The following is a 14,044-nucleotide window of genomic DNA, read 5'->3' on the forward strand; positions in this document are numbered from 1 at the left end:
AGGTTCCACCGAGATTTGAACTCGGATCGCTGGATTCAGAGTCCAGAGTGCTAACCATTACACCATGGAACCACAGTGGTGGCGTGTGCACTGCTTCACGAGTTTATGCAAAACAACAACAAGCTTAAGTTCATCAATTACAATGTTATGATTATATATAATTGTTTTTATTAATTTATTAATCATTTTTATTAATTTAAATGTCAATGCGTGCTATTTGCCCAGTTACAGCTACAGGTTTGCATGGGGCGCTTGAACGGTGGTGTAGCAGTTTATCTCCACTTAGGGGCAGTAGTGTGTCTTTCGACATGAAGGCCTCAATACCAAAAAGGCATAGAAGAAGCGTGTAAGCGTCTGAATGTTAGTTTTTTGTTTTGAAAAACATAGATATTATTTGGTTTAATATTTTAATGGGTTGAAGTTTTGGGGTGTTTTTGCTCGTTTGGTTTATTTGTGAGACCTTAATTGTTTTTTATCACTCCTGGAGTGAATGCCTGGTATGTTGTGTTGCAAAACATGTGCTGCTGAAATGTATGGCATACAGTAATGATGGTTGGATCTTGCATGCATGCATGCATATAGATAGGTAGGTAGGTAGGTAGGTAGGTAGATAGATAGATAGATAGATAGATAGATAGATAGATAGATAGATAGATAGATAGATAGATAGATAGATTTTAGTAACAAATAATATACTCACTTATTTACTGTTATTTATTTCTGATATACTTTCAGGGGGAAATGATTTGACTCTGCTGATTTAGAGAGTCTGCAATATTCACCAACTAACGCCTGTAAATGCCCCAAAATGCCCAACCACTGTGTAGCATATGGGTGTAGAAAGTCATACCGGGACAATGTTAGTATGTTCAGATTTCCCAAGGACCGTGGTGAGTTCCTGAAATGGGAAAAGCAGGTACAAAGAACTCGCCACAAATGGGTGGCCAAGAGCTTTTCTTTCTTGTGCTCTGAACACTTTAGCAAGGACTGTTTTGAACCCAGACCCAACATTGTCGCCAAGACCATGGGTTCAAAAGGACTTAAGCTGAAGGAAGGTGCCATTCCAACTATTTTTATCCGACCACCTTGCACTAAGTGTGGTGGTCGTGGTCCCCCCTGTGCAGCATGCAGTCCAAAGGGGAAGAAGCCAAGTGTGAGCACAGAGTATCAGAAGCAGGATTCGGTGAGTACCCAGAAATCTTCTCGTCTCTTTAAAGCAGAGTTGATTAATTCAGGCATTAGGCCCCTATATGGACAAGGATCCTGTAGCCTCGATACACCTCATTTAGAAAATGCAAAATATGTCAGCATTTAGATATACTAGAAGTCTAAATGGTTGAGAACTGGACCGCTGCCCTAAGATTTACTGCTTATTAGACGTACCTCCTCTGAATTCATTCTATATTTTGTTTCGTCATGAAGGAAGGTTGGCCTCCTGTGAATACAGACTTGGATGCTGCAGAGAAAGAGAATGAAGCAAAGGACAAAGAACACAATGAACAGCTTCCATCTGATGAAGATGGGCATATAAGTCCCACATTTGCCCCGCTCTCTCCTGTGGAATACGCTGATGATCCTGGTACAACTAATAACAAATAGACATTATACCAGGGAAGCATTACAAAGGCTATGAGGGGAGAAAAAGCTGATAGACAAATCTCAATCTTTAAGATGCCCAGAATATTATTCATTGTGTGTTATCTTTAGATGGGTAGATGCACTACATAGAAATGCACTGATAAGATGCTGTAACTAGCTTGATTGGAGAAATGTTGTTTCTATTCCCCACTAACAGTGAGTTTCCTGAGTAAATCAGTGCAGCAGTACTATTTGTGATTGTGATTAATGAATCATTGAATAGCAAGACACAAATTAGATCAGTAATTCGTGAAATTCGCTTATGCATGACTTGCTTGTTCACAGCGGTTTGTGAGATGTGTGGGATTTCTGGAACCCGTGGAAATTTTTACTCTAGATCCAAGCGCTTCTGCAGTCCGTCCTGCTCCCGCTCCTTTTCCTCAAACTCCAAAAAATCCTCTATAATGGCACGCTTACAGGTGAGCAACAGCGTCCTCTACAAAGTGATTGCGTTAAAGGAAGACAGAGGCTGTGTCTGAAAAGGCTACACATTTTTAGAATATAATGTGATCAATGTGAACTGTATGAATATTCTCTGACCTTCTTTGATGCCTTTAAATGATAATGAATTGAACACCTTTGTCTTTGTGCATCCATGTTTTTAGGGAAGGCATCTTCGGAAACCTAATGCAGCACAGAACAATGCCTCTCAGGCTGAAGTGACCGAACGTCACCATGGCAGTACAGCTGTTAGGAAAGATGGTGCGACTCACAAGTGTATACCTTACAGTGGCGTATATCCTTATTTGTACATATAGTCATATTTATTTTCCTTCTCTCCAGCCTCTTCTGGATTTAACTGGGAATGTTACCTTGAGAAACATGGCTGCCTCGCTGCCCCGGTGTCTTGCTTCAGACATGTGAGTGTTTATCCTTCAGGCTATCATTTAAAATAACACTTAAAATCTGGACATAATTACTCTAATTCTATAATAACAGTAAAAGTCCTTAATTTTTTAAAAATATTGCATTGTTTATTGCAAATATGTACAATAAAAAAAAATGCTATAGCTTTTTACCTTTGCAGCTACAGATTTTTTAGTAATTTTTTCAAATTTGTGTCACACCTTTTGTGTAATGTTAATACCGACAGACTTGCTGATTCTTGGTCACACAGGTACCACTCTGTGCTCAGTGGGAGGACATTGAGGTGGGATTGCAAGTAGAGGTCCTGAATACTCGCACTACTTTGCTGACCAAGGTCTACTGGATTGCCACCATCATTCGACTTGCTGGTAACAAATTTATGTGTTTGTTTAGCACATTTATTATAGTGGGAACATTTAAATGAACAGCGTTAACTAGGTAAAAACTAATGCACATCATTGATGGACAAGTAACTATGATGCATCACTTAGGGTTTGCAATTTTTGTCATTACTTATTTAAAGTGACACCAAGATACTTTTATGTCGAACCAGTCACTTAATCTCAAGGGGTTTCAACTAAAGCTTCATAACTTAAATGCACGTGAACATGATGATGACTTGAGTCTAAATGAATCCTAGTGGTTTCAGTATTGAAATATATTGGTGCAAATTAAATTTTTATAGTGCAACTGTTTCTATTCATCTCTGAAAGGTGAAGTGTTTCCTGTTCAGAGCAGTCATAAGCTCATGTTTGAAACAGTATTTCATAGGCTTTTCCTCGCCTTAGGTTACATGGCCCTGTTACGATACATAGGATTTGAAAATGATGATCGTCATGATTTTTGGTGTAATCTGGGTATCGCTGATGTCCATCCTATTGGCTGGTGTGCTGTGAACAGTAAACTACTTGTTCCTCCTAAGGGTAAGTCAGAAAATCTCTGATTAATATATCCTGTAATACTTTATTCAAACAGAAAAAGAAACTGCAAAACACTGTGTATGTTGTTTCCTGGAGTTCAGTTTGTGTTTTTTGTTTCCCCTCAGAGATCAACAAACATATAAGTGATTGGAAATCATACTTGATGGAAAGACTTGTAGGAGCGTCTACAATACCTGTGGATTTTCATGTTATGGTAACACCAAATGCACACTGTGTTCCATATTCACCAGTGAAACAGTACAGAGGTCTATATTTATTTATTTTTTATTTTTTGTTTCTCTCAGATGACGGATAGTATGAAGTGTCCCTTCAGGCATGGGGTCCGTGTAGAAGTAGTGGATCGCTCTCTGGTTAGCCGAACCCGTACGGCAGTGGTAGCCACTGTGATTGGGGGGCGTCTGAGGCTTATATACGAAGATGCAGGGTTTGGATCCTCAGGAGAGGTGCTCTCAGATTTCTGGTGTCACATGTTGAGCCCTCTCATACACCCCATAAACTGGTCAGTTAGAGTGGGGCACATCATTAAGGAGACAGGTAATGGTGGCCAGGAGAATTGTCTACTAATTAGAGCAAGCATGATGAATGTTTTTCTAGATAAGTGACATTTCTTTTTAAATTGTAGTTCTGTGTGTACAAATAAACACTAGGGCGTAACAGTGTATGTCTGAGTTTTATTTTAATCAGCAAATAATACCGATTCATAGATATATTAATGAAAATCTTTGGACTTTGAATTTCCTTTGTTTTATCTATAGATCTTTTAGATTTTTGTTAAAATTCACTTTAAGGCTTATAGTGTTGATGGTAAGGAGAAATGTTTTTTTTTTAACTAAGGCTCTGCATGCTTTCTCACAGATAAGTCTGTCGATATGAGCAGTCATCCAGCATTCCGTAAGGTTTTCTGTGATAGTGTGCCCGGTCAATTCAAAAAGGTCAGTGTCTGTCTCCTGCTGCCAGTGACAGCTCTTAGTTTATAAATTTCTTAATGGTTATTCTGTTTACAGACATTCTGTCATTCTTTATGAAATTGTTTGGAAATCTTCATCACTAACCTATTTTTTGTGGATCTTAGTTAAGGACTGTTTATATGGAAGGAGGGTTTTTCACAGCGGGCATGAAACTGGAGGCCATCGATCCTCTGAATCTGGGGAACATCTGTGTAGCTACAGTTCGAAAGGTACAGCAATGATCATGTTGTTTTTTAATTACTACTAACATGTTGATAGTTTGTGACCTTAATGAATATATAACATTAACAATTATAACAATTCTCAAACCGCAAGTTTCAAGCATTTACAGATTTGCTTGAAACTACATTACACCTTTTTTTTATTGCACTGCACATGCTGAATTTTAATTAGAAATGTGCTGTGTTTTAATGAACTGGAAAACATTTGGTAGAGTGAATTATATTATAATGCCTGTAATCTTTGATTGGTGGACTGACTGGTGTAACTTCTGGCCTGTTAGGTTCTCCTTGATGGCTATCTCATGGTCAGTATTGATGGAGTGGAGATTGGAGATGGCTCAGATTGGTTTTGCTACCATGCTAGCTCACATGCCATCTTACCCACAGGATATTGCCAAAGCAATGACATAACCCTCACTCTACCCCCCGGTATGAGCTTTTTTTTTAAATCTAAAATTCTCAGACTAAATACTTTTCTGTACATTGTATTAAGATAACTTGATTTTTTTTTCCATAAGGATACAATCAGGCAACGTTCACATGGGCCAAATATTTGGAGGAAACAGGAGCAGAGGCTGCTCCACGTCGACTCTTTAACACTGTAAAAATATTCTTTCATCACCTTTTTTAGTCACTCATTTGTGTGTGTACAAATCAATAATAGAGTTAAGTGCTAATGCCTCTATTGTCTCCCTCCTCCAGGATGCTGTACAGCATGGCTTTGTCCCAGGCATGAAGCTGGAGGCAGTGGACCTAATGGAGCCGCGGCTGGTGTGTGTGGCCACTGTGCAACGCTCTGTGGGTCGCCTGCTTCTGCTGCACTTTGATGGCTGGGAGTCAGAGTTTGATCAGTGGGTGGACTGTGAATCCCCTGATATCTACCCCGTGGGCTGGTGTGAGCTCACTGGATATCAACTTCAGCCCCCCATTGGCCCAGGTAGAGGGATGATGACCAATGTCTTTTATCTTTGGTATTTCAGGATTTATAAATAAACAAGACCCCAGTATTATGTGAGTATTTATTGTCTGAGAGTAAAGTTGAAAGGCTTGCAGGCTCAGCGATAGCCTTCTTACCTCAGTACAAGGTCCAATCCTAAATTTTAGTCATCAACATATCAACATACAATAATTAAGCAATATTGCACAAGCAAGAGTGTGGTTATACTAGATGTGAGCACACGTGTCTGAATATATATATATAATGTGTGTGAGTAGCACTGTAACAAGTTTTCACTGAATATATCACTGAATATATTATACCTGATTACCTACGTCCATTCTGACAAATTACTATCAACTTAAACTATCAAATTATGGTCATTTCAGATGTGTGGCGAAATATTTTGGTCAAATTTTTCTGCCAACAAAAATATTTTCCAGAGTCATGCCATGTCATTGCCTGTGGAATGAACATAGACAAGCAGAGTGATACAAACAGTGAAATATCCCAGTTCTGATGCTGAATATCATCATTCTTGTCCAGTTAAATTGGTGGACCAGAAATAACTGTTATGACTTAAGTACGTGTGAATGGAAAGTATCTATTTGTTACTCTTCCTATAAGACAATAACACTGCACAACAAAGTTTTTGCCTCTTGAACACTGTTGGGTGTTCCTTATAGATTTTTGGCTGCTGATCACCAAAATCACATCCAAATTTGACCATCACATACCGTTTCATTGAAATCTTCAGTTTTGTCGTTTGTTTTTTTTATATTTGTGTCCAAAACTGTTCGTTTCTGTAAGAGACCTATTAATAATGTTTTGTGCAGTCTGGGCATGTCCAAGCATGAAATCAGGCCAGGTTGGAAGCTGTTCTGTGGCAGTATGCAGCCTCGGCAGGGCGGAGCCAGCTTGACACTGTCTCAGCAGGCTATAAAAGTGGTTTTCACACACAGATGCTGCTCATTGGATTAATATAGACTTTGAAGTGTGTACGTATTGTTTCAGAATATAGCATTGCCTCAGTAGCACTGTAACAAGTAAGTTAGATGTTATAGACATTTTACAGGACGATTGGTGTCGGTCGATATATGTCACATCAATGTCGTAACAGCCGAGATACATTCTGCTATATTTGTGGCGAGTATACTCTTGGTCATCAGAGACACGCAATGACTGCTCTTGTGAAGAAAGAATATCATCTGTACTTTGGCCGTAAAATTGGTGATTAAGACAAGGAATGGACGCTTCACATTTGTTGTGCGACATGTGCTGTCTGTCTGAGAGCTTGGCTCAGAGGCACTCGAAAGACAATGCCGTTTGCTGTCCTGATGATATGGCGAGAACAGAAAGACCATGTGACGGATTGTTACTTCTGTTTGACAAATGTGTCTGGTTTCTCTGCCAAAAACAAGAAGTCAATAGAATACCCTAATCTGCCTTCATCACTGAGACCCGTGCCACATGACGACAGTCTTCCAATTCCGAAACCACCAGAGGAATGGACCTTAGACGAACCAGACGAAGAAACTGCAATGCAGGGAACTGGCAGTGACCTTGATCCGGATTTTGAACCGTGCTCCTCAGGCGATCTCTTAACACAGTCAGAATTAAACGATCTGGTCAGAGATTTGGGTCTGTCAAAAGTAAAAGCAGAATTGCTGGGTTCGAGACTGCAGGAATGGTGCTTGCTGTCACCAGGTACGAAAATTTCTGTTTTTCAAAGCCGCCAAGATGATATAACCAAATTCTTTGCACAAGTTGACGGCCTCTGTTCAAAGGATTGTTCTCTGCTTTGGGTTGTGACCATGACCTGCAAGAGTGGCGTCTCTTTTTTGATTCGTCAATGTTAAGCCTCAAAGCTGTTCTGTTACACAATAGCAAAGTTCACCCTTCAATACCTGTTCGCTATACAGCACACATGAAAGAAACCTACGGGAACATGGAAATGGAAAGTACAGCAAGTACAACTGGAATATCTGTGGAGATCTGAAAGTCATTGCTTTGTTACTGGGACTGCAGCTCGGCTATACAAAGTACTCATGTTTCATCTGTGAATGGGACAGTCGTGCCAAAGAGTAACATTATTGTGTGGTTATAACCATTATTCAACTAATTTTTATTTTTATTTTACTTTTTACAGAACCACAGGAACGTACAAGCAAAAAATCTGCAGGTAGAAAGAGTAAGTATTTTTCTTGTTCCCTTATTTCTAGGTATGCTTTATAAAACCGATATTTCTACACATTAGTTCCTAAAACTGCCTGTTCTTAAAAATGGTTCATTCTACATCCTTTTTTATTGGACACTTAATTTATTTTACAAATTCATATTTCTGTGAACTTTAGAGAGAAGATATGTGAAGAAAAAAACAAGTGATGATGCATCAAAAACCTCAGCCCTTCAACAAGACGAACATCTCCAGTCAGATAATCAGCCTGTACCTACTCATCCCCAAGACATGTCAGCTCTACCTGCAGATATGCCCATGGAGCCGGTGAACATGCCAATCATAACTCTAAAAACCGAGCCAGAGGAAGAGAGTACGTACTGCTCATTTTCTAAAATATGTTGTCCCATTTACCTGAATTTAATAATCATATGTGAAATGCATATTTTTTTCTGTGCAGTTATTTCCTTTAAAGTGAAAGTGGAGGAGATGGAGATGGAGACACCTATCAATCCTGACTTTGATGGCAATGAAAGCAGTGGATTCCACACCCCTCCACCTTCTTTACTGAAAGAAGAAAGTCCAGAGTGAATCACTAGACTGGATTGGGTACCTGGGTTCACAGATTACATCAAAACTGTGTACTGATGTGCTGGTGGACATTAAATGAACACTGTCCTCCTTCAGTGCCAAAATACTAAACTCCTGAGCAAAACACTTGCATTGTGCATTTTGTATACTAATTTTTTGTTTTGTTTTTTTATACCCTTTTCCTCCCACACACTACTAAATGTAGTTTTCTGCCAGTTAATATCAATAAATGAACACTACTTTCATCATAACTGTGATAAATGAACAGGAAATAATGAAACAAATGAAAACAGGCTAAACATTACAAAAGTACATCATGTTAAGATTTAAAAGATAACATTTAATAATAGTTCATGAAATATGAAATATTTGTGTACTATTCATTGTGAAATAAAGCAAAATATTGTTAAATACTTGATTTAGAAATATCATAAATAATACTTCTCTTAGAGATAGTTATAATCACACAGACCTTTGGCTCTTAGCACTAGGCTTCTGTGCCAAGCGGGATTTTGTATTCTTGTGTGTTTTGGGCTTAGCTTGAATTGTTTTGATGACTTTTGGTGTACGGGGAAGGGCTGGTCTCGGTTTTGTGCTCTTTGGTACTTTGGGGATCTTCAGGTTTTGAGAAAGAGAAGGTCCTTGTCCTGGACAGCTCTTAAAAACATGAATGTCCTTGACTCTTTGGCCTTTGAGCTCAGGTGGATAACCACATTTGGCCCTTACTTTCAGGTTGACCCTCTCTAGCCATCTGCAGAAAAAGTTAAATTTTTTTAATGTAAAATGCTGTGCATGCACATATAAATGTATTATAAATGTTATAATAGGCTGATGATTACATATATAGATCACAGAACCAAACAAATGTACACACCCTGGATTAGTATGCCTTAAATCACACATGCTGGTATTCAGCACCCTCTAAAGGTCTTTATTTTATTTTTTCTGTTGGAGACATTTGGGTTTAAGCTCAAAACATGAATATGAGGTGATGGATCAGCATTTCACTTTCCATTTCCTCACATTTATATATTTAGAGGTGTTAAACAACTTAGATGGGGTGAAATACTGCTCAGTTAGGTTTAGGTCCTGTGATTGACTTGACCAGTGGAAAACCTTCCGATTTTTTTCCGCTTTTAAAGTCCTTTGTTGTGATGGCAGTGTGTTTTGGATCATTGTCTTGCTGCGTGATAAAGGTTCTCCCAATTAGACCAGATGGATTTCTTAATAAATTGGAAGACAGAATGTTTCTGTAGACTTCGGAATTCATTCTGCTGCTACCCGCTGCTAGCTCGTTTTAGAAGCAGCCATGCAAGCCCAAGCCATGACACTACCTCTTCTGTGCTTGACCAATGAGCTTGTTTTGAATCATGAGCAGATTGTTTCTGTCTCAAAACTTGGCCTTTCCATTATTTTGGTAGAGGTTAATCTTGGTTCCATAACTTTAGTGGCTCATCTCCCTATTTCTCTGCAAATTCCAATCTGTCCTGATTTGCATCTTGTGGTATGGTCTCTGTATTTATGCTCTCCAAGTTTTCTTCAAATGGTGCAGTGATACCTTCACTTTCTGCTGTTTTGGGGTTTTACTACACAGCTCTTACAATGTTTCATCAACTGAAATTCTGATTTTGGCCGTGTTATTCCAATACCTTTAGAGAGGACTGTTTGTTGGAGCCTAAGGAGCTTATCTAACTTTCTTGTTTATTTTTATTTTTATACACAAGTGTGTTAAAAAGTATTATAAAACCTTTTTGCAGAGGAGATGAAACACACCATTTTGAAAAGTTGCCACACGCAAATGATTTGGTACCAAGATCAAAAATTGCTTCCCCACCAATGGATAGGTCTTCTCATAATGTTAGGTAATGTTTAAATAGTGAAATAAAGAGAACATCTTACTTGCGCAGAGGTAGCAGTGGGCAGTCGCATAGTAGTGGATTCTCTGCCAAATTAATGACCTCAAGCCCTGTAAGGGGACTAAAGTCAGGCACATCCTCAAGCTTGTTGCCCTCCAATAAAAGACTCTGTAGTCCAGAGCCAAGGCCTGCAAGTGAATCCTTGGACATCTATACATAAATTAGAAACAAATAGTTTTTAATTTATCATAGGAGGAATGCTTAGGCAATATAAAATTAAGAGCAGATTAATGTAAATGAAAAGCAATAGAGTAATTACAGTGTGCTACAAGATAAGTGTTTTATACCTATAGCAAAGCTGAAGTACATGAATACAATTTGCATTTCAAGTGGGTAATTTTGTACTTGAGTCTCACCTTTTCTAAGCTCATGTTATTGAGATAGAGATGTTTCAAAGAGGCTGCAACAGGAAGAAAAGCTTCAGCCCCAATCCAGCGAATAGGATTGAGGGACAAGTTAAGCTCTGTCAAGCTACTTGTTTTTGTAAAGGCATTAGTTGGCACTTCCATAAGTTTGTTGTTGCCCAAGTGCAGTGTAGCAAGGTCAGATGCCGGGTCAAAGGCCCCAGAAGCAATGTTTGTAATATTATTCTTGGTGAGAAAAAGACTCCTCAGTTTCTCAGCACCTGTCAGGATTCCCTTCTCAAGCTTAGTGATGGCATTGTTCTCCAAGTGTAGAGCCAGCAAGCCAGGCAGCAGTTTAAAAGCTCCTTTGGGAAACTGTTTAAATTGATTCTTCTCTACATGAAGGTAGGTGAGCTGGGGTAGACCCTTAAACACATCTGGGCTCAGTGAGGTGAGGTAATTTTCCGAAAGATAGAGGTAGACCAAACCTTTCATACCACTGAAGGCCCCACTTTCCAGTTCATGGATTTTACAGCGCTGCAGATGAAGCGAAACCACTACTGGCAGGCCTGGGAAACTGTTAGAAGCAATGTAATGGAAGTGATTATCACGTAAGTCCAGCAAGCGTGTGTCTGGAGAGAAGCCTCGTGGTATTTTGGTGTGACCCATCTTCTCACAGGATGTGTGATTGTTTTCAGTCTAAGGTTAAATATAAAAACATAGAAAACAATGAATTGTTTAATTAATAAAAATAGAGAACTTAACGTGAAGAAATATTCACACTATGATGAAGCTCTTACTTCACAAATACAGTTGTCTGGGCATTTGACCTTGTCACCAGGTGGGTTTGTCGGTGGTGGTGGAAGTCTTCTCTGTTCTTCCAGCTCAGCTTTCAGCATGGCCTCATGACTCTGGCAGCGCAAATCAGCAGGTTGCACTGCATCAAGGTTTTCATCAGACAGGTGGGGTGGACCACTACAAGTTCCTACGAGGCGTACCCGCTCCTGCATTGCCCACTCTCGCAGTGGACGCAGGTAGCAGCTGCAGTAGATTGGGTTGCCTGCAAGGTTGAGACGAGTCAGCTTAGGTGAGCCAGCTGCCAGAGGCTGCAAGATACGAAGCTGGTTATGGCTGAGGTCAAGATGCGTGAGCTTGGGTGAGAGCAAAACAGCTGACACAGAAAAATCCTGCAGGGAGTTGTGATCCAAAAACAGGTGCGTAAGCTTGGCCATAGTCACTACCTCCTCTCCAAGATAGGTCATGGGATTGTAACTCAAGTCTAGGCGTGTCAGGGAGGGGAGTCTATAGAGAAAAACATAAAAAAAACTTTTTCTCTCAACTCTGACTGATATGTTCTTCAACATTTTTTCCAACAACTTTCAGGGGCACAAAATTAGATTAAGCTCACCTTGTCATGGTATCAGTAGGGAAAAACTGGAGCTCGTTGTTATCAATGCTGAGACGGGTAAGAGTGAAGAGGCCAGCAAAGGCTTCAATGTCAAGGTAATTGAGTGAGTTGTGACTGAGCCGTAACCAGTTGATGTTCTGCAGGCCCTGAAAAGCCATATTCGGTATGTATACCAGCTGGTTGTGAGTGATGGAGAGGAGGTTAAGAAACCCCAGCTGTGCAAAAGCTCCAGGCTGGATCTCTTCTATTCTGTTGTGATCAATGATGAGCTGCTTCAGTGAGGAGAGCCCATCAAATGACTCCTGTAATTTAAATGAACAGTAGCAAAGAGCTTCATATTAACATAAACTATGCACCAAATGTGGTCCATATAGAAAATAAATCTGGTCTTGTAAATGAGCAGTGCTTATCTCACTTGATACAAAATATCGATGTTGTTGTAGGCCAAGTTGAGAAAGACCAAGCGCCCAAGGCTGCGGAAAGCTCCTTCTCGCACTTTTTGGATGCCAGTGTTTTGGAGAGTCAAGTGGGTGAGGTATGGTGTATGTTTGAATGCTCCTGTAGGAAGCTCTTGTATGTTATTACCTCTCAGGTCCAACTTAACCGTGATCTGGGAAGTGCACACACAGTATACAATGGTTTATTACATGGAATTTTAGCTAACATCTTAGTTTTGTTACACAGTTTACATTATACAGTGGGGATACACTGGGCTTTAGGAGGCAGAGTTGCCCTACAATTTCATCGTGCCAGCAATGTGGGAACAGCTATCTATCTATCTATCTATCTATCTATCTATCTATCTATCTATCTATCTATCTATCTATCTGTCTATCTGTCTATCTGTCTGTCTGTCTGTCTGTCTGTCTGTCTGCAGTTAGGCTTGGATATTCAATCCTATTATAAGACCCCAATTTAACTCCTCCATCAGTATGTTAATCATATTTATTTACCTCATCAATGGTGGGTGGAACCTCAGTCAGATTCTTCTTGACACAAGCCACTGTAAGTTGAATGCTGTCACACATGCAGAATTTGGGACATTTTCCTGACTTTACTTCTCGAATGCAGAGGAAAAACAATACTATTATGGTCCAGGTAGGAAGGAGATGCATCTTGGTCTCTCTCTATATGTACAACACAGCAGACAAGAAACTCTTTGACATATTTTTGTTTTTGTTTTAGCTTACAACATTTTAAAACATCACGTTTTATTTTAAGCCGCTTGAGTTCAGTTTGCTTATATTATATGGACCTCCTTTAAATGTCTATTTAACAACTGAACCATAAATCAATTCCTATTTTACCATTTTCATCTAATAATTAAATTTGTTTTTTGTTTTTTTATTTACGCACAGTTACATTTATGATAAAAGTAAGCTGTCCCTTTTAAAAATAATTCTGCTATACTCTCCTATCTCTGTTGTCCTATCATAGTTCTATCACACAAAAAAAGAACAATCCAAAAACAACCTTGAATGGTACCTACCTTGAACACAGGAATTTAGTCTTCTAATGCCTCCTAAAGACTGAAGTTAATCTCATATTAGATAACCAGTTGGGTAGAAGATTTTAAGTATTCTCTGGTTAGCGCCAGCACCAGAGGAATTTGCCGTGTTGAAGTGAGGTGGCTCTGTGCGTGTGTGTGTGTGTGTCCCTGCAGCTCCAGACCTCACTGAACACACAAAGACACACTGTTCCACACCACACTCACTGGCTCTTCAACAAACATACCATGGAGTGGACATAATCTTCTCTTGAATTCCTCTACTGGAATTACTCCTTACTAACTTACTAACTATTACTAACTGCTTTGATAAGCTTAAATTGTTTTTGCATAAAATTGCACGTTAACAGTTAATGAATAAAAGTGAACCCTAATCAAACAGCTAATTACTACCTAATATTAATGTAATACCAATCAGCAATTACATTAAAATCCACTGCCTAATATTTTGTAGGTCCCCTACCAAAACAGCTCTGATTCATTAAGACATGGACTCCACAAGACCTCTGAAGGTTGTACTGTGGTATCTG

At 39.3% G+C, this 14,044-nt stretch overlaps 2 protein-coding genes and 1 non-coding gene across 5 annotated transcripts; 1 reads left to right on the top strand and 2 right to left on the bottom strand.

Annotated features, from left to right (window-relative positions):
* Nucleotides 1-72, bottom strand: trnaq-cug (transfer RNA glutamine (anticodon CUG)). Its single transcript has one exon. It is a non-coding gene; the product is annotated as a tRNA-Gln (tRNA).
* Nucleotides 73-310: 238 nt separating this feature from the next.
* Nucleotides 311-8,347, top strand: l3mbtl2 (L3MBTL histone methyl-lysine binding protein 2). Of its 3 annotated transcripts, none has more exons than XM_058407289.1 (18): nt 311-346; nt 736-1,183; nt 1,423-1,579; nt 1,924-2,057; nt 2,244-2,340; nt 2,422-2,498; nt 2,756-2,873; nt 3,294-3,428; nt 3,551-3,639; nt 3,731-3,980; nt 4,302-4,378; nt 4,519-4,623; nt 4,917-5,064; nt 5,154-5,236; nt 5,338-5,572; nt 7,722-7,763; nt 7,927-8,121; nt 8,209-8,347. In XM_058407289.1, exons 2-18 carry the CDS (start codon nt 809-811, stop codon nt 8,337-8,339), a joined length of 2,448 nt encoding a protein of 815 aa, XP_058263272.1. In that variant the 5' UTR covers nt 311-346; nt 736-808; the 3' UTR covers nt 8,340-8,347. The 3 variants fall into 3 exon arrangements, with proteins under 3 accessions (XP_058263272.1, XP_058263273.1, XP_058263271.1); XM_058407290.1 differs by having other exon boundaries at nt 321-360; XM_058407288.1 differs by lacking the exon at nt 311-346 and adding an exon at nt 389-497.
* Nucleotides 8,348-8,801: 454 nt separating this feature from the next.
* On the bottom strand, nt 8,802-13,685 carry chadlb (chondroadherin-like b). The gene is made up of 8 exons (XM_058407292.1): nt 13,497-13,685; nt 12,961-13,134; nt 12,423-12,617; nt 12,008-12,309; nt 11,400-11,901; nt 10,612-11,298; nt 10,239-10,405; nt 8,802-9,090 (listed from the first exon to the last, which is right to left on the bottom strand). The coding sequence occupies exons 2-8, from the start codon at nt 13,120-13,122 to the stop codon at nt 8,802-8,804; spliced, it is 2,304 nt and encodes a 767-aa protein (XP_058263275.1). The 5' UTR covers nt 13,123-13,134; nt 13,497-13,685.
* Nucleotides 13,686-14,044: the final 359 nt, after the last annotated feature.

The sequence above is a fragment of the Hemibagrus wyckioides genome, linkage group LG13 (genome assembly GCF_019097595.1).
Source record: "Hemibagrus wyckioides isolate EC202008001 linkage group LG13, SWU_Hwy_1.0, whole genome shotgun sequence".
Lineage (NCBI taxonomy): Eukaryota > Metazoa > Chordata > Actinopteri > Siluriformes > Bagridae > Hemibagrus > Hemibagrus wyckioides.